The following is a 23161-nucleotide window of genomic DNA, read 5'->3' as shown; positions in this document are numbered from 1 at the left end:
AGACTGGGCCCGTGTACAGCACCGTGCAGTTCACTCTGTTCTCAGGAGTAGGAGGCACTTGCATGTAATGATACGAAATCTAATATTGCATGATGAAAATTCACATTACACCTTCAAGATCCAGGGAGATCTGGGAAACTTATAATCCATGGTCCAGATCCTGGAAATTAATTGACTGATACCAACTAATTTAACTGGGGTCTGTGCAAACAGAGGGACTTGTTCTTAGGACCCGGGCTGCAGCATGTATTTGTTTTTTCCACGGCTACACTGAATTAATAGCTCAGTCAATCAGTCTGAAAAAGAAACCCAAGCTTCTGTCTTCCTTTGTCACTTCCAAATAATTCATATCTAAAACTAGGAAATGCTTTGTATTGGTGAATAAATGATCTTGCACTTTGAATATCATCACAGTTTTACTGCTGCCATCATTTCCATGAGTTATTCAGTGTTGCATCCAACTTTATTTTGATAATTCCTCCTGATCAACACACAAGTCCACTCCATTTTTCTCCCACAAAATTGTTAACGTTAACCAATTAGTATTAGTTCCGAGACTCATCCTTGGAGAAGTACTTGAACAACTTTCTTCCAGTCCAGTACAAATCACTGTTATTTTTCTGTAGTTAATTCTTTACGCAATTTACAATTCTTGTGCTCGGGCACCTATTCCACCGTCCCACTGAGCATCCATTCAGCACGCTGCACAATTACGGGGAAGAAGGGGGTAGTTTGACCAGGGAGCCTTGTGCATGCTTGTGCAGAAAACTGTGGACAGCTGTTTTTAAAGTCCAATCACAGCTGATAGGACTCCGGTAGTTAAAGCATATACAAGCTGGGTGACCTATGAATTAACCTTAGTAGTCTGATATTTGCATGTTACCGAAGGATAAACAACAGAGTTAAGCTTGTGAGAATTCAAAACTGTTTCCAGTGGGTTGGGAATTTGAACGTAGGTTCTTATGCCATTAAATCAATCCCTCTGCCTGAAACTCTGACCCAGCAAGCCAGCCTCAGATAGACATAACGTGATTCTTTTTACAGGCCTATTGCATGACATGCATTGCACAGCAGGATCTTAGTGTAAATCTGGTAAATAGAATTGCATGGGTAATAAAAAGCCTTTACTCCAAACGCTTTCTGTATAGACAGTTAATGAACATAATGACCTTTATTTTTTTAAGACCATTATTAAAAGATGTACGTGGGCAAACGTTTAAAAATGCCCTGTTTTTAAAAGACTTGAGTTCTGGAGAAAATCTGGGCAATGTGGGGTGAAGAAGAAAAATGAGTTCTGACCCTCTGTCTTTTGAGCCATCTGGTTTTTGAGTTTCTCAGTTGCTGCAGGATAGTTTTATTTCATTTACCTATGAACAGCCTACAATTAACCCTAACAGGCTCCTTTCCAATGTCTTTCATAAACTAGTTTCTGTGCTGACCTTGCTTCCAGCATCCCTCATGAGAATGTCACTGGAATGAGCTTTGACAATGGGAAGACCAGTGCCGATTGTCTGTCCTGTAGCGGTGGTGTGCCTGCTTGTCTTCGTTATTATTAGATTTGGTCTGCTAATAGCACTCAAAGGAAAGGAGGAGATGCAGGTTTTCTTCTCTCATGTGGCTATGGTTAGCATAGTAGTATAACTTCAGCTTGCTAGACCGTTACAAGAACTGGAAAGGAGTAGTACTGAAGAAAGAATCAAATATTGAATAATCTGTTTTTCTGGCATCCCACTGTTCCCAGTTCTCCATGCCCTACGTAGGTTCTAAAGCTACTTCAAGCACAAGTCTGAAGACTAAACATTTGATGCCGATGAGCGATTGCTCTAAGAAGTGTTGCACATTTTCAGGAAAAAAATCTGTGTTTAGGCAGGAAAGACAAAAGCAGCTTTGCAGTCTGTATCTCTGCAATTTTTTTAATACAGTTTAATAATGAGGCCATAAATACCAGAAAAAAAAGTTAAACATGATAGCTTTCTTCTAGGCTGTAGTGTTAAGAGTTTACAATCTTTACTCAAAATGCATTCTCAAGAAAATAGAGATAAATCTGGACATTGACTGAAAGTCAGTGAACAGTCAGGTAGGGATCATGGTAACCTGTTTGTGCTCTTGAGTAATATTCTTGGTTCTGAATATTTCTTATTGCACAGTGTATTTAAAATAGTATCAGATTTTGTGCATCTCAAGATTTGTTTGAAAAGTGGGACTGACTGTTTATGATATATGGTCATTTAATAGCAGGGAATTTATGAATCCTGCCTTTTTAACAAAAATAATAATACTCTGAATTTCTAGAGAGGCTTTCATCCTAGGATCTTGGAAGTACTTTACAGACAGTTAATGAAGTCTTCCTACCTCCCTGTGGAATCGACAAGTTGCATTAAATGGAGAGGATAAATGAGGCATGGAGAGATTAAGGGACTTGTCTGGGGGTAGGATGTCAGTGGTGTCGTGAGAAAGAGAACACAGCAGCCCTGTCCTGCCTCAAAATCTTACCTTTGCAGATACTTAGGACGAGAGCTCTGTGCTCTCTGAACAGGGTCAGTACTAAGATCAGTTTTGGGGGGGTGTTGTGGTTTTTTGGACTCCATAGAAAATAATAAAAATAATTTTAAAAAACTGGCTTCGGAAAGCCCTTAGATAGTTTTGGTCTACTAGTCAACCATTCAAAATAAAATATATTCCAGATGGTGTTTTCAGGAAAGGCAGAGCAAGCTTTTTCAACACTAATATTTGCCGGGGGGGGGGGGGGGGGGGGAGAAGCGAGTGACACTGATGTTGTTGGGGGACACCCCTGTTCCCTGCACGCACACGCAGCCAGACCCACTGGAGACCTGGACACAAGGGATTTGGGGGACAGAGTGCTGAACAACCTTCTACTAAGTTTCTACCCTGTTGCAGGAAGACGACGTATTTTGCGCCTTCTTTTCCTCCTTTCCCAAACAACCACTTACAGAAGGAAACCATTGGATATCTTTCCTTCCACAGTGCAGCTTTTTTAGCCATAGCAGCACATGAGACCTAGTGGAGATTCAGATATGCTTTTAGAGAAAACTAGAGAAACACTAACTTGTTTTCGGAGGAACAATTTCTCCTGGAGGAGAGAAAACAAACAAACAAACAAACAAAAAACCCAACAAAAAACCAAATCTTTGAGGTGTCTGTGGAGTAGATCTATACCTACTTAATTTAGTCAAATCTACCCACCTTCCTGTCTTAGTAGGAAGGATGTAGTTTTGAAGTAGTAAGGATGCTTGTTTCGGTTTGTTCCTTAATATTTCTTTGGAATATCTGGTAAGTGTTCATTTGTGGATGATCTGTGCAATTGTAAACCATCTTGGCTGACCCTTTAACTTTTTTTGCTAAATGTCAGTGTGTTTCATGGATGTCAGTGGGAGATTAAAGACCTTGGTGACAGCCTTGGAGCAGCGGTGATGACATTGCTGGAGGAGCTCTGTGTGGCAGTACCAGCGTAGCCCTTATGGCCCTGCTGCTTCAGCCAGTGATTACAATGCTGGATACACAACTGGAGGCTTGTAATTTGGTTTCCTTTTAGAAGTCTCTCAGATAGACTGCAGCCCAAGAGGAGAGCATCTGCTTTTCTTTTTGCTGAAGAACACTGCTGGAACTTCTCTGTATAAGCTCCCTTAAAAACCCATTGCTTGATTTTATTAATATGTAATAATTTGGCTCCTTTTACCCACAGAAAATTACTTATCTGAATAAAATGCAAGAATATTGTCTAACGAAAGGGGAAAATAAAGAGTGTAATTGTGTTAATTATCAGAATACCAGACATGTAATTAATGTGCCACAGGAACAAAGAGTAAATGTACTAATAGTACATAATTGGACTTAAACTACACCCTTGGTAGAAGTCTCTGCAATGGAACTGTTGTGTTTATGCTCCTTTTCAAATTAGCAATAAGGAATAAATTAACATCCATTTTCTTGCCCGTACAAAGACGGAATCATATTGTGGGGCAGGGTAATGAATTCAGAGAATGCCTTTACATTCCCATATGGCTCTTAGGGAGGGGAATACTCATGCACATGGCTCTTCTCTTCTTCCTTGCAGGAAGGCAGGCAGAGATAAGAGGAAAACCTCATTGTATGACCAGATGTTCGCTGAATACCACGATCCTAAAGAATACAAAAAATCTGTAAGCTGAGTAATTTAAACATTGTCACCGGTACCTGGTGCAAATATTTGAGTTGGTTTATCCATCCATCCTTTTATACACGGTATGTTACTGTGTTATGTTCTCAGATAAGGAAATAGGTAGGATAGGAGTTAGTCACTGACCCAAAGGGACGTTTGTGCTAGAACTGGAAAGAAACCCTGCAATTCTTCACTCTTTTTTCTTCTTTTTTGCCCCCTCCCCACAGCATAAATCACTAGTTCAGTTTTCTATATAAATTAGGGAATTAAAGCAGTTGTTAACGTGGGCATGGCCCACTGTGCTGCTCTTCAGAACAGGTTAGTACAGTACATGAAGAAACCACGTAGAACCACTGGAGTCCTTGCTTTTTGTGGACACACACTGTAGAAAGGCTCATCCAGAGCACCTGACTGTAATTTTTATTAAGTTAGAGGATGATTAGTAAAATAACTTATTACTGATGCTGTTTCACTTTCTGTACTCTCTCCCTTTTTGTCTTTAGTGGTGTCTTGCTAAGCTTTACAAATAATTTATTTAGTGCTCTTCAGAGGCCACAGTGGTTTCAGGGACTTAGGAGACCTCAGTACCCCTTCAAGTAAGGAAATAAACTTTTAAGAAACAGGTCCAGTTTCATTCAGACTCCACTTCTATTTATGTAACACACCTTCAGATAGCTGTTGTGGTATTAGGTGCAAAGACTTACATTAATAAAGCCTAAATTTGATCGAGGTCCTTAAGTATTGCTTTTTAGCTAAGCGCTTGACAGCCGATCTGTTCAAGGTATTTCAAGGTATTACAGTATTTCTTAATTCAAGGTATTTCAAGGTATTGCAGTACTTCTTAATTTTACCTACCCTCTCTGTGTTCTGCTTTCCTAAATATGCAAATGAAAAGTCTAGAAATTCTGTCTTCTTCAATTGTAATGCTCCTGTCATCACAATATCTAGACACCTGCCTTTCTACTTTGCAGAAGTATTGTGAGAGTGCATTAATTAACGCTTGTAAAATGCTTGGAGATCCTAGGATGGAAGGTGCTAATGAGTTGTAAAATATTATAACGATGTTGCAGAATATTCAGTCTCTCTTTGTAAGGAAAGACTTGCATCTTTCCTTCATTGCTTTCATGTTTCTAGATGCACATTCTGCAATAGAAGGTAAGTCTAAACAGGAAAAAAAAAGGATTAAGCAAGGTAGAAAGATTGCTAATGCTGCTGGTTTTCTTGCGAGGAAGCTAGTTGTTTTTATGTACTTCTTTGCTTATTGAATTTTCTTTTTGTCTGTCTGATGAACCCATACTTCAATGGCTTGTTGAGAATTCTCTGAACGTTCAGAAATGTCAGGGGAGAAGATTTTCTTCTTCAGATTGCCAAGGCCTTCATTTGCATCCCCTAAATCAATTCTCACACATGATCAAAGCAGTTCTGGAAATTTTCAAGTGTGGGGAAAACCAGTCCTGTAATTCCTTCTCCTCTAATATATACAGTCAGGTTCCAAAGCATTAACAAAAAAAAAAAATCTTCATCCACCGAATCTAAAGCCACAAGAATTTTATGCCTCTTTAGGTTCAGAGGATTGCAGCTGTGTATATTAGGGCCAACAAGGCTAGAAAAGATGTAACAGGTCATCTGTGTACGTTTTCTCTTCAGGCTGGTAGGGGCATTGCTCCAGCATTTTGTTGTGGAGTTTTCTTTTGAATGACCCAAAAGATGCCACTTCTGCCTGTTGCCTTACAAGAGTACTCTGGTTTCATAGATCTCATTGTGAAGAATTAATTTTTTATATTCACCTTGAATTATCTTTTTCTTAGTGTCATTATTGTTCATCCTTCCTGCTTGGCGTAGACTGATAAAGCCATATCAGAACCAACAAATACTAGAATTCAAATCCCTAAGATACTTTGGGATTCCCCTATTGCCTTCTCTAGTGGGAATCGGAGGAGCTGTAACACAGCTTCTCAGAAACTGGTCTGTTGTTGCCTTCATCTAATATTTTGCTTGGCTGTGCATGCAACTCTCTCATGAGCTTAATTACTTTACTGCATAGTCTCTATGGCAATTGGTCCCCTTTCAGAAGTGGTTTCAGGGCAGCTGTGATAAACCAAATGCTCAGTAGAGGAGATAAAGCTAGGCTGTGAGTTCTAATTTCCCATTAAAAGCAATCATCATCTGGAAACAAACTAGTATCCAGACATTAATTGTGCTGAGATGAAAATAAGCCCACACCCAGTTCTAGTCTCTTTATATTTAAAGACTGGACCATTTTCTCAACTCAATTCTAGACTATTTGAAGTTTAGACCTTTTCCCCATACCTCCCCTTCAGAACAAGGGTCCAAGTCTAATATCTGGAAGTAACGGTGCATATTCCACGTGTATTCAAAATCATTTATGATCCTGAGCTCTAACAATCAGATCCAGATCTGCTGTTGACTTAACTGAGCATGTCTCGCTTCTCTCTGTATTTATAGCATGCACTGGCTTCCTTTAAGTAGCAAGCAAAGGCATTCATTTTTACCTGTCACCTTATCTTTTCATTTCTGGCTGCTCAGCTCCATTCTGACAAATGCAATAAATGTGTCCTCCCGGGCCCTTGCAAGCTGGGTATTAGTCACACTGTGCATTTCAAGGACATCAGTCCGATAGTTTTTCAGCTGTAACGGAAAACATGTTCTGCCAGGAGCCATTTGTTCCAGTTTTGTTGCTTACTAATAAAATAAAAATCAATGGTTTTTTGGAGCTTGAGAAGCAGGTCAGAGAGTAGGAGGGCGATAGGTGGTAAAAATGAAGGTGCTGAAGTTAGTTCTCTGAATTTCTCTGAAATAATGGCATGTGGCATTTCAGATAAAGTGAGAATCTCTGTCAGCTTGTGAAATGCCGTTACCTCTGGCGAACTGCATAGCTATTGTTTAACAGCAAATGGGACTGGTGCACAGCAGGTCTCGTACTGGGCAATTTAAATCAAATTTAGTTTTGTGAAACAAAAAGGTATTGGAGAGGGGGTTGTGTTTGCCATACAAGTGCCAATGGAACACCAGTGGATCAGAATTTCATTTTGCTGTCTCCACCACAGGTGGAGTCCCCATACTATCTGTATCCTCAACCACTAAACTGCCGGTTCAAACCACGTAGTCATCTAACTAAACAAAATCATCTAACTGATCTTAAAATACAGACTGAAGAATTATTTGCTTTACTGAATCAGTGCCTTAGTCACAACTGACTCAGAGGAGTTTTGCTTAGAAAGTGAAATGCAATCAGTGCTGCCTTCTTCCTTGGAAATATCCCAGTTTCATCACGACTGATTCAGCTGATTAATTAATCTGAGCTGGTAGTGTCATTGTGCAATAAATAAGGTTTACCTGGACATAGCATTTATTGTCTTAAAAATGTCTCTCCTTCCTAATTCTGCAGAATCAGAATGATTTAAACGAGTCCTGATGGTAACACTGAAGTCCCCTTCTTACTGTGGTCGACGGTAGTGTGCTTTCCCCTGCTGTAATGCACAGTGTAGCCCAAGTGAACTGCAGAGCAAATTTTGCTCTTTAAACTGTCTTTTCTGCCACACCTAATGAACCTAGGTTGTTCTCCAGTTTAATGGTAATAATAATTTATTTTGTAGAAAATGTTTTAGAGTATATGGATATATTTGCATGCCAGCCGGCCACTGACTTACAAGCCCTCTTGAGATACTTTTATATCGATATTCAAGCTCTGTACATAGTTATATTCCTAATCAAAATCCAGTATTTGGGCAAATAGATTTGTGTTATATCATGTATTCATCAGTGGGCAATCATCTCTTAACTGATGATATCTTGCCTCGCAAATCTTTACCAATGGGGTGGTTCTTACCCATGCGTTAAGTTAGTAAGGCTAGTTTGAGAGTCCTACGGAGCTGGACGGTCCTTCTACTCGCCATAGGAAAGAAAAATACATGAAGTAGCATACTGTCAGCTGAAGCTGCGTTGGCAGAATGTAAAGACTCAGCTATCTGGCAACAGATGGGCTACAGGCTTCTTCTGACATGATCTGCCATCCAGCATATGTTAGACAGGCTGAGAAATCAAGGGGTTTTAGACTGAGGCTTTAGCTTTATTTAAAAAAAGAAAGATGCCTTAGCTCCTGATAGAGCAGGTGGCCTACAGCACACAGTCAATGAAATAAATGTGGACTAACTTGGTGGCTTGGTTAAGTGATACCTCCATAGCACAGGATAGTAGCTGGGGTATTGTTCAACGTATTGAACCACAGTGTATTTCTCTTCAAATTCCTTTTCTGCTCTGCACGCACTCATATTAGCAAATATGCTTAAGACACAGCGAGTAAAGATGGTTGGTTTTGAGGATGGAAGAAGCCGTTGGGTGGGCAGAACAGCTTGCCTTTGGGTGTCCAAAGGCACTGGCTTGCCGCAGACCAGATTCTGTCAACTTGCTGAGACCTTAGTGGCTGGTCAAGGGCAGTGAAGAAGTTGGCTTCTCACCTTTGGAGGGCCGGTCCCCCCGGTCCAGTCTGGGGCAAACAGGTAGTCAGCAGGGAAGGTGACGGTATTGGGCTTGCCTTGGGAGGGAGGGGGAGGTTTTTCCAGAACAGATCAATCTTGGTATTTAAACTGCATAGTGTTTTAAAATAAAGAAATACCACATCTCTGGGATCTTGAACATTCTGGACTTTATTTTTATTTCACTGTGGGAGTGAAATGGCTAATAGGTACAAAGCATGAGTAGTCATATCTAATTATAAAATAATTTGGTTGCTTTTAGTTGTCAAAACTCTGATCATGGTAAGGTATTTTTTATTCTGTTGAAGCATTTTCTAATTGAAATTTTTGACCAAAGAGCAAGTAACTTTTCTATTACGGGACAGGTTCCGTCCAACTTAATTATTCCTGGGAAACTTCTTGATTTAGATAGTACTTGTGAATTTTGCCAAACAAAACTAATAGACTTTTGCCTTGATAAAAGTCAGTAAAACTACACTAAAAAAAGGTTTCTCACTATGCAGGGTGTTTGCCTAAACTGAGGGCTGCTGTTCCTCCATTTGGGCAGGGTTAATGCTACATCGGTCATCGCTGCAGCTGTGTCCCTGGGGATGAGCAAACCAGGGAACCCCGCTAGGCCTGCAGGCATTAACTTGGGGAGGCATTACGGCACTCTAAGGTGTGTTTACGTTTAAAGCAGACATTTCTGCAGGGCTGCAGTTTTAGAGCTATGCAAACATAGCAAGAAAGCATGTATTTGTTTCGTGGTGCTTGTTGCGGGCAGGTGTCGGCAGTTTGTTCCTTCCTGGGGTGGTTCAGAGCCCCGCAGATGGGCAGGGGTTGTGCATTCTGCCCCAGTGCCTCACGGTGCCGGGCTGGCTGCTGGTGGCCTTGCTGTCTCTGGCATCACTGGTGGGTTAGGCAAAAAACAGCTTTTTTGCCTTTTTGCTGAAAAGATCTGTGAATGTTAAGGTGAAAGCATTTCAATAGCTTTATATGGGTTTGTACTCTTCCTGGAATGTTGGAGGTTTAATCAGCATTTGCTTAACCCAGCTGTGCGAGGCTTCAGTGGGGCATCAGCTCCCCCCGATTACCAACCGACCGCAGCTGCAGCGACGCAGGTGGGTTCAGCTCGTGCAAAGAAAACAAAAAACCCCCCAAACCCCCCAAACCCCCGGCTCCCCCCCTCCCGCCGCTCGGGTCAGGGGTGGGGGAGGCGGGCCCGCAGCCGGTGCGGCGCCGGCGGCCCCCGGGGCGGAGCGGAGCGGAGCGCTCCCTTCCCCGGCGGCGCGGATGGGCTCTCCCGCATCCCCCGCGCCGTTGGTTCGCTCCCTCCCCCGCCTGGTAACGGGCGCGGGGGGGGACCGGCCGCGATCGCCGCCGCCATTTTAGGTGCCGCTGGCGGGGCGCGCGCTGCCAGGCGGGGGAGGGAGGGGAGGAGGCGAGAAAAGGCGAGCGGAGCGGGGCAGCGCAGCGCTTCTCCTCCCTCCTCCTCCTCCTCGGGGCCGAGCCCTCCGCCCGCCGCAGAGCGGAGCCCGGACCAGCGGGGGCGCCACAGCCGCCCGCCAGCCGGGGCTGCGCGCTGCCCCGCACCGCTCCGCGCTGCCATGCCGCCGCCGCGCCGCCCGGGCATGCCGCGCTCGCTGCCGGCCCCCGCCGCCTGCCTGCTGCTGGCCGCGCTGCTCTGCGGCGGAGCAGGGGCCGCTCGAGGTAAACAGAGCCGGGGCGGGCGGGGGAGGCTGCCCGGCACCGCGGGGAAGGGGAGGGCGGCAGGTCCGGCCCCCCGCGGCTTGCGCGCCCGCTCCCCGGGCGCCCTGCGGGGCTGTGCCGCGGACAGACGGAGCTGCGGGGCGGGGGGACGGTGCCCTTGGCTCCCTTCGTCCTTCGGGGGGGGGGGAGGGAGCGCAGAGGAGGGCATCGCGGGGCGGAGGGCGCTGGCCGCCCCTCGCCGGGGCTCGCTGGGGGCCGGGGTGGCCCCGCCGCGGCCGTTGCACCTGCGGCGCCGCGGGGAGGGACGGGGTGGGGGGGCGGCGGTTCGCCCTCCGCGCTCACCTGCGCCGGGCTGCTCCCCCCGAGAGCCTGCTGCCCCCGAGGTCGGTCCCCGCGCCTCAGCTGTGCGGCCGCGGGGGCCCGGCCCAGCCGCGGCGGTGGCGGCGGCCCGCCCGTTACATAAGCGCTGGCGGCCCGCGGTGCCCGAGGCGGGCAGCGGCCGTCACTTGTTGCAGGGGAGGGCGAGGGTGGCGAAACGCAGCCGGACCCGGGGCCGCCCTGCCCTGCCCGGGGCCGCCCGCCCTGCCCGGGGCCGCCGTGCCCTGCCCGGCCCCCCGCCCGCCCTGCCCGGACCGCCGGCCGCCCGCTGGAAGCGCCGCTCTCCTCAGGGCTCGGAGCGGCGTCTGCGTGCGGCGGGGAGAGCCGCGACGGGGTTTGGGCTGGTGGGAGAGCCGGGATGGCCAGCGGGATGGCAAGGGGAAATAAAGCACCTCGGAGAGCCCCGGGGGAGCCGAGCCTTCGGGCTTACGTAAAGAGCCCTCGTTTGGTTGTTAGCGAGGACAGATAGCTTTGCTAAACCTTCAGCGATATGGCGTTTTTAAACGTTGGCCTTGTGGCTATTGATTGATCTTGTGGAGTAAAAGTATACGCATTGCAGGTCTCCTTCTGAGCAGATTTCAGTAAGAGGCTTGCAAACGCTTCCTTACCTGAAGGTTACCCCTTGAATTGAGAATGCTGTTTCTGCAAGATTTAGCTGATCATATGATGAGATTTGAGATCTTGCATTTAATTTGAATGTAGATTAGAAGCGTGGCTTTAAAATGGCTTGCAAATACATCGAAGGGAAGTTCTCGATCTTAAACAAAAAGAACTCGTTAAGGACACACCTTGCTGCAATTTCCCTACATAGGATCAAGAAGCTGCTGCTGTAGTAAAGTCATCTGCCAGCTGTTTAGATAGCGGCCATAATTTACCTGTACGAGATCTCTTAGGTAAAACCTATTCACTCGTGTTCTTGGAACCATGAAATTTAATGCTTACCGCATCAATACAGAAGCACAATTTCATTGCATTGCTAGGCTTTTCCGTCATTTGAAATTATGAATAAAAATTAACATCAAAAACCCTCTTCAAAGAAAGGTAATATGTACTTGGGAATGAATGGCACATTTAGATAGCATTACCAAGACAGCTCTGTTAGCTCTTCTGCAGTTTGTTAGAGGCTGTACTTGTTTTCAGTCCAGTCTACAGAGCTGCTGGACTGCAGGTCCTGATCTCTTAAACTTCATCGCACATAACTGAGTTACAGTCGGAGGTCTGGTTTGGCTTAGCATGTGCAGTTGCCTTGGTCCTCCTGACATTTTGGCTACTCTAGGTAGGCCTGTTAATAATGCTACATGAAGATGCATTTAACGATGGGTAAGCTCTGGAGAACACCTGGAAGGCTGCTAGGGCAGCTCACTGCCATTTCCCTGTTGTTAGGAGAAACATTTGGTTGGAAGCATTTATGGTAAACTTTCAGGTTTGTGCTGTATTGTCAGTTCCATTTTTTTCCAAGTACAGCTTCATTTTTTTCATCTGTGACTTTAAAAGTCCTAGTTACTGAGGTCGCTAGGATTTATTGTAAGTGATGAAAACGGAATTGTGCTTGGTTCAGTAATGTGCAGAAATGGACTGGAAAGGCTACACCAGGGCGGTGGGTTCCATTCTCCAGTCCTGTGTGTTGCTGTGGTTGGAACAGGGGAGTGAAGAGTGGCTTCTTTTGTGAAAGAAATCAAAATAGCTTTTGGGGGATGTGATCTTACACAAAAGTTAGGTGTGAGCTAGCTCACCTACTATCTTCCCTGTAGTTCTTTTAAGGGGTGCAAAGAGTGGTTGCAGGTTGTAAAGAGGCGTATTCCTGGCGTATTCCTGTCCAGCTGATGCAAAACTCTTAATTTAACTGAATTTATCCTGTAATTGGTCAAGTTGACCCAAATATTTCTAAGCTTGTTGGACTAATGTTGCAGTGGAAAAGCAGTAGTTAGCAGTGCATTCAAACAGTGTTTGTCAAAGTGAAGCAGTTGGATATTTATCGACAGAGCTGAATGGGGAGGGGAATGGAGTGACTTTCCAGACGAGAAGGCAGTGCATCTCATGGCTGCTTCTTCCGTAGTTTCTGGCCAGGTAGAGCGATATACCTCTGTTGCCTTGGGCCCCTTCCAGCTTCTTGTCATTTAGGAAGGGTATTGATCACAATAATAGTATCTCGAGGAAGCTTTGCTGATCTGTGATTATTTCAGGAAGTTATCTGGTACTATGAATGTCTTGAATCCAAACCACAAACCACTTTCTCACTACCACGGCCTTACTGCAGATGTTTCTTTGACACAGTAACAGCCTTTATAGTATAGGGCTGGTGGCTAGGTTTCTCTCTCCTTTTTAGAGGCAACGAAATTTAAGACTACCCTAAAGGATTATGAAGAGACAATTTGGCTATTTTGGGGGGCTTTTTTTTTTTTTTTTCCCTCTAGGGATGGATGAAATTAAGCGACTACGGAGAAGAGAAAGACTTAGCCAGTACTAGACCTTTCTGTGATGCATAATGCTTGGGAAAGCATAATATACAGCCATCTGTTCAGATGCAAACAATTTTCATCTCTTTTTCTATATATATTACATAAAATAATACACTGCTGTGGAAATTGAAATGGAGGAGAGATGGTCTGGGCGAGCATAGTTTACTTCGTGTGTTTGGAATACTGTTGTGCCAGTTGCCTTCTCCCATATTATTAGACTGCAGGTTGTGCTGTCTGTGCCAAGTTCTCAGGAAAATTTATCAGTAGAAACTTTTCTAGACTTCTAAATGTATCTTTGGTTTGAGGTCTTACTGCTTCTGCAGACTTGAAATCGCCAGTTTCAGATTATTACAAACAGGGTTTTTTTTTAAGGAGAAGGACGGAAGCTAGGCTCACAGGCTTCCATTTCTCATGGAAGTTAGAAGGCTTGAAGTTAAACCTAGATCAGGCCACAGGACAGCATAATGTGAACATCTTATCTCAAACAGATTAAATTAGAATTCTGGTATTCTGGGTAAAGCGGCATCTTCTGCCATGAAAGTCCAAGTGTCTGAGAGCTCAGTGGCTCGTGGCTATGAAACTGTTCTGCCGCAGAGAAGAAACTTTTGTACTCATTGACGTTTTGTGAACAAAAGCACTTTTACCATTTTTCTGAGCCTTATCTCTTATTCTATTTAGTTGTATTCAGACAAATCTCTCTGAAATTTTGTTTATGATATTAAGGGGCATACATCTTGTATCATTATTGTCAAAGACAGAAGCGGTACCTCAAAATGTGGGAGAGTAAAGTCGGAAGCCTTGGTCTTAATTAGAGTGCAAAGCAAGATTTATTTTATTTGATTTGTAGTGATTGACTCGCATTGGCTTCAGTAGGGACTAAACCTCCTTAGGAGCCTTTAGAAAGGATTATTAGAAACCTCAGTGCCTTTGAAGAACTGTCTGTCCTTTGTTTATGGTGTTAGGTCTCATCCCACTTGCTTTGTACTTGGATTGAAAACAAGTTGCTGCTACTGCTCCCAGTTGGTTTCCCTGTCTTTAAATGGAGTCAGCAAGTAGAGCCAGAAGTGCTGGCTATACTGAGATGATGTTTGCTGTATTTGTAAATAAGATTCCCTTTCAAGGAGTGAAGTTTATAAATATGATAACCGTGAGAAAGTAAGTGATTTCCACTCGTGCGCTATAATTAGCAACATTTAAGAGAACATTTATTAAATGAATGTTTACAGTTAGAGGCTTATGTTTTCTATTTTAGTGTTCTGTTTAGTTTAAAACATTTTAAATTTCACTTCAAAAATTAAGGCTTTGTTGCCTTAATCCCATTTAGACAGTTTTGTGATGGGATATTTTTATTTGCCGTTCTCCCTGCCAGGCTTTTATCCAAATTGAAATTTGGTCAGTATATCCTCTAAGGTCTTTGGCATTCTGAACATTTCTTCTTCTGCAGTTGTGGGTAATAAAAATTGCAACTAGTTTCTAATCAGTCATTTGCATGTACCTTAGTTTCAGGCTTATAGCAAAACTTCCATGTATTTTTGTACAAATAAAATCAGATTTAGGTAACTGGTTCAGTGTAGAACAGGAAACTCTCTGTAAATGGTGATAAATCAGAGATTTTTCCTTAGGTAAAATATAATTTAATAAAACTTGTTGAAGTCCTACGGCCATTAGTTTGAATATGGTGTTTGGAGAATTAGTGTTAATCGTACAGGCTCAAACTGTAGGCACCTGAAAGTTGATGAACAGTACCTTGTGCTGCCAGTGTATGACAGTTGAACTTCCAGAGCACAAATTGCAAGTGCTCCTTAGCTGTGGCAAAGAATCTAAGGTAGAGGTCTGAAATTGTGGGATGAATTTCAACCACCTGATTTTCCTTCAACTAGGAACCATAGAGGTTAATGCTAGTGGATGCCCATGCCCTTACCTAATCCCTCTCCTAATGCAGATTCACCCCCCTGTATTTTGGAACTTCTTACAGTTTTCATGTCCCGGTAATGGAAATTGTTTGTCTGGGAAACCCATGCTATAGATAAGTTCCCTGCTATCAAGAAACGCAGCATTTGAGCAAAACTTGCATTCAGTTTTACCCCATTGTTTGTACCTGGTTGTAACATGATGATTTTTGATAAAATTCTAGATATGAGAAGACCCAATTAAATAAACAAATATAAAATAAGTCTTTTCATTACCACTGATCTATTTCAAGTTGTTTGTATACAAAGTTAATCCTCGCCCTTTTCTAATACAAAATAGAGGCACAGCTCTGAATTGCAGGCTGTGGTGAGTCTAGGACAGGCACAGAACACACATTATAATCAGGCCATGCTACACCCTTTCTTATTATTAAACTTTGCTTTCAGGGTGGAGAAGGTTTATTTTATTGTGTAGATCTTTACTCCTTTGTTGAGCTATATTTTTTTGTGGTTATGTACCACACAAACTTGTTCTTTTAATGATATTGCTTGACATATCATCAGAACAGTACTAAATTATGAATATTCAAGGTAAGGCATGCTTCAGATTTTTTTATTGTCTCGCTGAAAGGCATGCTTGTAGTCTCTTACATCAAGAGGAAGACAAACAAAAGATGTACAGTCATCAAAATTTTTGTCAGACCTTCAGGACAGGAGTAAATGACTGTTCAGTCAGTTCATTGAGTGCAGTTCACTTGAATTGACAGACTATAATTCGATTTTTCATGAAGTCTCAAAGGTGGATTTTAGAAATGAATATTTTATGTTTATCTAGTGTCACTAGAGTATCAGGCTTTCAAGCTCTAGTACTTGTTATTGAGTTCGTTCAACATGTTTTACCAGGTAATCCTTAAGAATTTGTTTTGACATAAATCATCTTGCTCTAGTTCTAAAGGTATGTGTCATGGCTGAACAACACTATATATTAGAAGTAGCTATCGAGAAGAAAAAATATTTTCAGCTACAGCCCTTTCTGGTTGAGGTGTGTCTAAATCTTCAGTTATGTAGGTGCCAGGTCCCATTTAAGTCAAATTAACTTCTGACCACTTGTAAGACGATAACGGAAATCCTCAGAAAGGACTTTGATAAATACACTTAATTTTAATATGTTCGCATTCAAATACTAGAACTGAATTAATTCTGCTTGTCTTAAGATTATAGCTTTTGATTAAAGTTTCCATAGTAGCCGTAAAGCCTGTTGTCCTGCCTTTACACTCATTTACATTCATTAATTCTTTTAAACAGCAGGAGAAAGTTGCTGCTAGTTGATCTGATGGATTGCATTCTGCAGCAGCAGCCACTGCTATCGGTGGAGCATCCTTTCCTTGAGGTACATTCCTTTTCAGTCAGTGGTAGTTCCAGTCAGCGTTAGTAAAAGCTGGTGTGCTCAGTTTCATGAGAAACTGGGCACATCTACCCAGAGCGAATGGTATTTTAAAAGCCAGCGTTCAAGGCACGCATCACGTCAGGCACCAGTTCCCTTTCCTCCTATAGCTTAGCGGCAATTACCTTTAGATGCACCACGCTGGGCAGGTGGCTTGTGCTCACCTTGCAGATGCGCGTTCAGTCATTGCGTGGCAGCGGTAAAGGCTCTAGCGTGAGCTTTGCAGTTCAGTTGGCTACCTGGATGAAAAAGAGGTATACTTAGCCGTCTTCTAAGTTTTTTTTGGCCCCTAAAAACTAAGTAGAAGTCAGCTTGCTGTGTTGTGCCAGGGTAGCTTCCTCCACTTGACTAGATTAAATGCTAGTTGGGATTTACAACAGATTCCAGTTGAGGCGCTTACAAATAGTGTGAATATTGTATTTCAAGGAAACCAGTGTAGTTTATCCCAGTTAAATGGCAAGAGATTAACAGCTCAGGGCACTTTGTTAGTGTCAAGCTTGGAATAGGCTGACTGTTTTGGTTTGAAATTAACAGTCTGGCTTTGAACAACTTTCTCTGTAGATTTCACAAGTTTTGTAACAATTAAAGAGGAAAAAAAGGTGAAAGGATAGTCTTCAGTCCAACATTTAATAATGTTTAAATCAACTGAGATCAGAATAATACTTGGTGCAATTTTGCGGTTGGTTCAAGGGAAGCAGTAATGTGCTGTTTGTAAGTTGTGCCTCATATTTCAAATGCTAGCTTGAGAATTTCTTACAGTGTCTGGTTATGCTAGAGTCAGTAGATCACAAATATGGATAACGGGCCTTTCCTGAATATTCAGCAGTAAGTTTGGTGTTGTAAAATCCAGTGATGTTTAGCCTTCATAAACACAAAGGGATTTAAGCTTTATGTTTTAAAATCTGGTGATGTTTTAGCCTTCCTAAACACAAAGGGCTTTAAGCTTTATGATTTTATTGTCTACAGCACAATAAAAGGACATGACTTTGCTTTTAACGGGGCCTGTTGTTTGAAGGTTCACTAGACTCTGCAGATGCTTAGCATACTCATAATTCTGTTCATATGTGGTTACAGTACTTCAAGCTTTTATTGAACTCTCTACCCTACAGCAGTGGGATTTACTGCAGGTTGCTAAATTAGGAGAAGGTTTCTCAATGCTTAAAAAAAATTGTAATCTACATTCAGAAGCATTAGAATGGAGGTGGAGTTTTTTCTGACAGAGATCTGTTGTAGTATTTTATACGAGGTCTTTGCAAAGACTAAGATGAATGGGTGAAAGGACTCTGATATGTTCCGTTGAGGTGTAACTGTATTAGTGAAACACTTTTCTTTAGACCAGACTTGAAATGAGAGACTTGTTTCAATTGGAGACCCACATTTTAGCAGTTATTGGCACCTTCCTTCTGAGGGAGGAATGATGTGTTAGTCCCCTTGAGCATGACGAAGGTTGTTTTAAAACGCTGAGTTCCTTGGAGGGTGCTGCAGCAGTGTACTTCTCTGGGTAAACAGAACAATGTGGCTGACATTTAGCTGGCTATTTGGTATGCTGAATATTGAAAGCATGCCTATGTGAGTGTATTGAGGCAATAAAGATAGTGTTGCCATATTGAGTAAAACCACACGGCGGTAATTAAACACTGTTTGCATTAAAGGAGTTTGTTGTGAGTTCTCTCTTGCTGCATTATTGTATATGAAGATATTATGTCTTGTTCAGCAGTTTGTTGCTACTAACCAGTAAAAGATTGCAGGTGAAGACATATTGGGAGAGTATTATGGTTTCCTGTATGAGTTTTCTACCTCTAGGTTTAATCATTTAAGTATCCTTTTATCACCATTTTTTTAATTCCCTTGGGTAAGCATATGACAGACATCATGAATCCATTTTAGTTTGTTGGAGAAGCAGGATTCAAAAGTCTAGGTTAGCCTTACACCTCTGCCTCCTTTGACAATCTGCTTATGTAATTCTTTAGAGAAGTGAAATAGCAGGGCTCAACTGTGTAATAGTGCTCTAGCTGTAGTATATACTTTGCTGTGATTGCACAGGCATTTATTTCAGAAGTTGTAAGTATTTGATCTCATGAAGACCAAAATCTGGGTGGTACCACCTATTGACTGCTGTTTGGTATGTTTGTTACGTCCTCTAGCCAAGCATTTCTTATGTTTGACTATACATCATTTGCTGAAGGTGACTTGATTTTGTATGGCAAGGAGCAGTTTTCTGGCCCTCTAGGTGAATGTTTTCCATGGGTTCTAAGCAGCTAGATAAGTACAACCTTCCAGAACTAGATCTGGGAAAATAGTATTAATTTATGAAGCAAGAGTATGTGGCAGCCTAAGAGGTGTTTTGAAGTAGCAGATATACATTGCCCAAAACAATTTAGGTGAAACTGATGCATGTAGAACCTCAGCACGAAGAGCGCTAGACCAAAAGAAACAATATATTCAACTGTCAAGAAGAATTAGTTGTTACACCACATATACTGGTTCTGTGGATTACGAACTGTATTTATCTTTGGAGATCATGACATAAATACTTAATAATCAAGGCTCTCTCACGTTGGATTGTCGCATAGTATAGTAGATGATAACCTAGTAGATAAAGTAGGATTTTGTCTCGCATAATTCGTGATGTACTAGAAAAAACTATTTTTGCAAGCTGACAAGGCAAGATGCTGCATTTCTTTGCAGCAGAGGAAGAAGACCAGTCATCTTAAATGTGCTCAAGGGATCGGTTTATAGATTCTTCTATGCAGAGTTGAAGAATGCTTTTATGGGCGATCTTTTAGTGGAGTTTGTTTCCCAGTCTCCTAAAGCAACTACTATTTAAGTAATACAAAAAGTAGTCGGTATTTTACACAGATTTCAAGGCATTCTATTAGATGACAGAAAAGGCCCGAGATTTTGGTCCCTTCTTTCAGTAGCATTTGAAATCTGCGTTAGGCATGTATTGGATTAAAGAGTACAAAGTACAAGTCCTCCAAACCCAGAAGGGCCTGGAACGCTTGTGTTGTGTCTCTGCAGCCGAGGTGTGGGACTGCGAAGCTGGTGTCTTGCCCTTTTCCATTGCCTCTCCTCTCTCTCCCTTTCTTCCATTTTGCATAGTTCCCCCGCTTCAGCAGAACTCCTGGAGTCCCCCTTTGCCTGGGGTGCCATATCAATGGCTGGTAAAGCTGATAATAAAGGTTCTAGGTGTAGATCTTACACTGGGACAGAAACGTCTGTCGCTCCCTGTTTGTTTCCTTGGCAAGTGTCCTTAGGCCTTGTGTAGGAATTAGTGAAGTTTGATCTCTTTTCCACGTATTCGCTAATAAAAACCCCCATACAAGACAAAATGCTGGAACTAGAAAATGCCTTCACGTTCTGAAGAACAGTCCACCAACTGGGTCCCAAGTTTTCCAAGTTGGTGAGAAGTAGAGTGTCAACAGACCCTAGTGTTTCACGTTGGCCAGTCTTTTTTTGTCCAGTGCTGAATACAGTTTTTTTTCCTGTCACGCTTGGCACTGTCAGCGGCTCCCCATCACTGTTACAAGGTTTTTGAATTGCACTTCGGGGGCATCTTAAATCCCTGCATAGTTAAGAGACTAATTTAGATTCTCTGAGTTACTTTTGGAAAGCCTACAGGGACGCTGAACTCTTCTGAAGATACTTAGCCAGGATTTTGTCTCAAATTTTTTAATTTAGTAAAATGCTGATTCAGATTTAGAAAAATGAAAGAGGGAAATACTGAAATCAGTATTATAAAGCATTTTTTAAAGTCGTTGTCAGTTTCAAACGTTTTGACTTGGTACTTTGTTTTCCTTTCAGTTAACAAGCATAAGCCATGGATTGAAACAACCTATCATGGTATAGTTACAGAAAATGACAACACGGTGCTCTTGGACCCCCCGTTAATAGCCCTGGACAAAGACGCGCCTCTGCGTTTTGCAGGTAAAGAATTCATCTGCATTTCTTTTTTAAGAAGTGGAAATGCTGTCTTGATGACAAATGCTGTGTGTTATTTATTGTGTTTTCCCTAACAGTAGCATAATGTTTCAAAGCTTTTAGACCCTAGGAAATGTTTGTGCATGGACCAGAGTTTTATTTCATATTTACAGGCGTAAATATGCAACTATATCCAAATATCCAAACCAGAGAGTACTCTATATTGGAGATATTCTGTGCGTCTTTCAACTTCATGTGTATATGTTAATTTTTCTAGTGTGTTTGGTTTTTGTTGTTGTTATTTTTGGGTTTTGTGTGTGTCGTGTCCGTCGTCCCCCCCAGTGTCTAACCTTTCCTCAGTCCTCTGGATTCCACATTTCACAGCATTCAGTCTGGGAGTTCTAAAACAATTATTTTCTTATCCTTCTGAAGACAGTTTTTGGTTTTCTTAGTGTTTTTTGTTTGTGTCTTAATAGATCAGAAACAGTAATTAGTAGAATTAAGATTGCATTTCTTTTCTGCAGTATTTGGACTGAGAATTCCTGTAGAAATCGAGACTTTCTGTGATAAGCTTGCTTAACAGTTTCAGGTATTCTAAAAAATGGGCAGCCTCTTCTACCTGAAGGAAAGGCTTTTTCTCCTCTAACAAAGAATATAGAGAATGGTACACAAGCCATTTGCACAACGTAGGCTAATTCTTCAGTTTCAAATAGGACTGACAGATGACAGTTTTCTTACAAACTTTCACAGTAGTTTTTTTCTGGAAACTACTGTTTAAGAATACTGTATTCGTTAATTGGATGCAGTATTATGGAAAGTACATTTTTGGTTTGATAAAATATTAGAAAACTGTGTTTGAAGAATACCATCAGGCATCTGCAGGTATTTAAATTAGTTGCAGTGGATAACACAAGCTTAAATTAGATACTTGCAGAAGCTTACTTGGTTAAGTAAAATTTTAGAGTTAAGAATCCTAGTAAAATACCTGGAGGACGTGACGTTAGCCATTTTGGGAACATTGCTTAGCCTGGCTTCAAGGGGGAAGTGATCAAAACAGGGAGTGATTAAATTAATAGCAACTTGAAATGTTCAGCATGCTAACTGCATTGTGTGCTACAGTATTGTGGCAACTCGGTCACAATTTCTTAAAGTGGTACTTAAAGTAACAGTTTTGTTGCATTATTATAAGGCTGTAATTATCTCCCAGGCTGCGTTATAAATTCAGGAAGTTCGGAGATAATGGTAAACCTCTGAAATTCAAACTTTCTCATGTATTGGATACACGTGGCAGAGGCTCTAAGTGATCTTAACTGGAAATAAAACTGCTGCCTACGAACAAAAAAACCTTTTCATTTCCAAATGAAGACACTTGTGTTGGGATACACAAAATCTGTTAAGTAAAAAGAGTTATAGGAAGGCTGACTTACATACTTGGTGATTAGGAGAATATGAATCATCTCTCGCAGTTCTTTAGTGCTTTAAATATAGGTGCTTGTAGTTTGACAGCATTGAACAGATTTTGAAAATGGCAATTTTATACTTCTTGGTGGATAGTAAAGTTTTCTTGCGTGCTGGATATCATGAAGCTTTAAGAAAGTACTGGCAGAATAGCTTCAAATATGTTGTCAGATTTGCAGAGGAAAATCCAATGTCAAAGTCAAATGAGACTGCTTTTCCGCTGCGTTGATCTAAATTGTATAAACCTGCTTTCATTTAATGAATATTTTTACCAACGGGAAGTTGGTTTTATTAAACATTTGTATAAACATTATATATTTTGGCTTTCAAAAACTAACAATTCTTAAGCAGCAGCAGAACAATGGATTTAAAGTAGATATCTTAAATTCTGAGTACAGCACGCTAATGTTGTAAAGAAATTTTCCTCACTATCACTCTGTTAGATTTGAATTGCGTAAATTTTGAATGACTGTGCTATGGGAATCTGTAAAAGTATTTGTCTGCCATTAAATGGAACAATACTCGAATCTGTCTTTGAGGAGACCAAATGTGGGAGTGCTGTTGAATCAGCGTTATCAGTTGTAGTTGGTGGTGCTGTAGTCATGTCCTAGAACGGAGAATAGCCTCGCTATTGTCCAGCAGCATCTATGTGGGTGTTTAAGTGTGAGAAGCCCATTAGATCAGTGACATGTTTTCACAGCAAAACAAAGCGTCTTCAGGGCTGTTTCAGCCCTAACTAGGATATTCCTACTTATAAATCAAATTTATTGATGCTTCAAAAGGTTGGATATTTTCATTAACCGTGCCCCCTAGCTGAGCTGTGAAACTTCTGAACTGTTGGCAGGTTTAAAATGTTTTAAGTAGAGCATTTTGCTTTATTTCAATTTTGAGCATGTTGAAACATCTTGAAACTAGTTCATTTAAATGCTTTGTAGTACATGAAGTCTGGGGCAAGTAAAAGTAGTATTTTATTGCTTTGCTCACTCCATGCTGTGGGTGGGATCCTAAAATTCAGGTGTGCAAAAATAAGTAGGGTCATACAGACAGTTATTTCTAGGGTAATTTCTATGGTTTTACATCTGAAACGGCGCACTTTTGAAAAGAGGGTTTGAATAGAGTCGTGCCAGGTTGCCTCATCGTGCTGCCCGGGGCGCAGAGGCTCTGTGCAATCAGTCTCTCGTACCGTGGTTGTTACAGATCTGCTTGAGAAGACAGCGACCATTCTCCTTCCTCAGTGCAACTTTTCT

The 23161-nt window shown here is 42.0% G+C and overlaps 2 protein-coding genes across 4 annotated transcripts in view; both read left to right on the top strand.

Annotated features, from left to right (window-relative positions):
- CTNNBIP1 (catenin beta interacting protein 1) overlaps positions 1-20405 on the top strand; it is a 46440-nt gene extending 26035 nt beyond the window's left edge. Inside the window, exon 5 of the transcript XR_014230043.1 lies at positions 20340-20405. The gene's annotated coding sequence lies outside the window, so the exon portion shown is untranslated. The remainder of the gene's footprint in view (positions 1-20339) is intronic.
- The window catches only part of CLSTN1 (calsyntenin 1), a 40238-nt gene continuing 27245 nt past the window's right edge, over positions 10169-23161 (top strand). For all 3 annotated transcript variants that reach the window (XM_082328993.1, XM_082328994.1, XM_082328992.1), the window contains exons 1-2: positions 10169-10344; positions 20340-20462. In XM_082328993.1, the coding sequence (XP_082185119.1) occupies positions 10242-10344; positions 20340-20462 (226 nt within the window). In that variant the 5' untranslated portion in view covers positions 10169-10241. The remainder of the gene's footprint in view (positions 10345-20339; positions 20463-23161) is intronic.

The sequence above is a fragment of the Platalea leucorodia genome (assembly GCF_965183815.1).
Source record: "Platalea leucorodia genome assembly, chromosome: 17".
Classification (NCBI taxonomy): Eukaryota; Metazoa; Chordata; class Aves; order Pelecaniformes; family Threskiornithidae; genus Platalea; species Platalea leucorodia.
The sequence above is the reverse complement of the archived record's forward strand: the minus strand, read 5'-3'. Positions and strand labels throughout refer to the sequence as shown.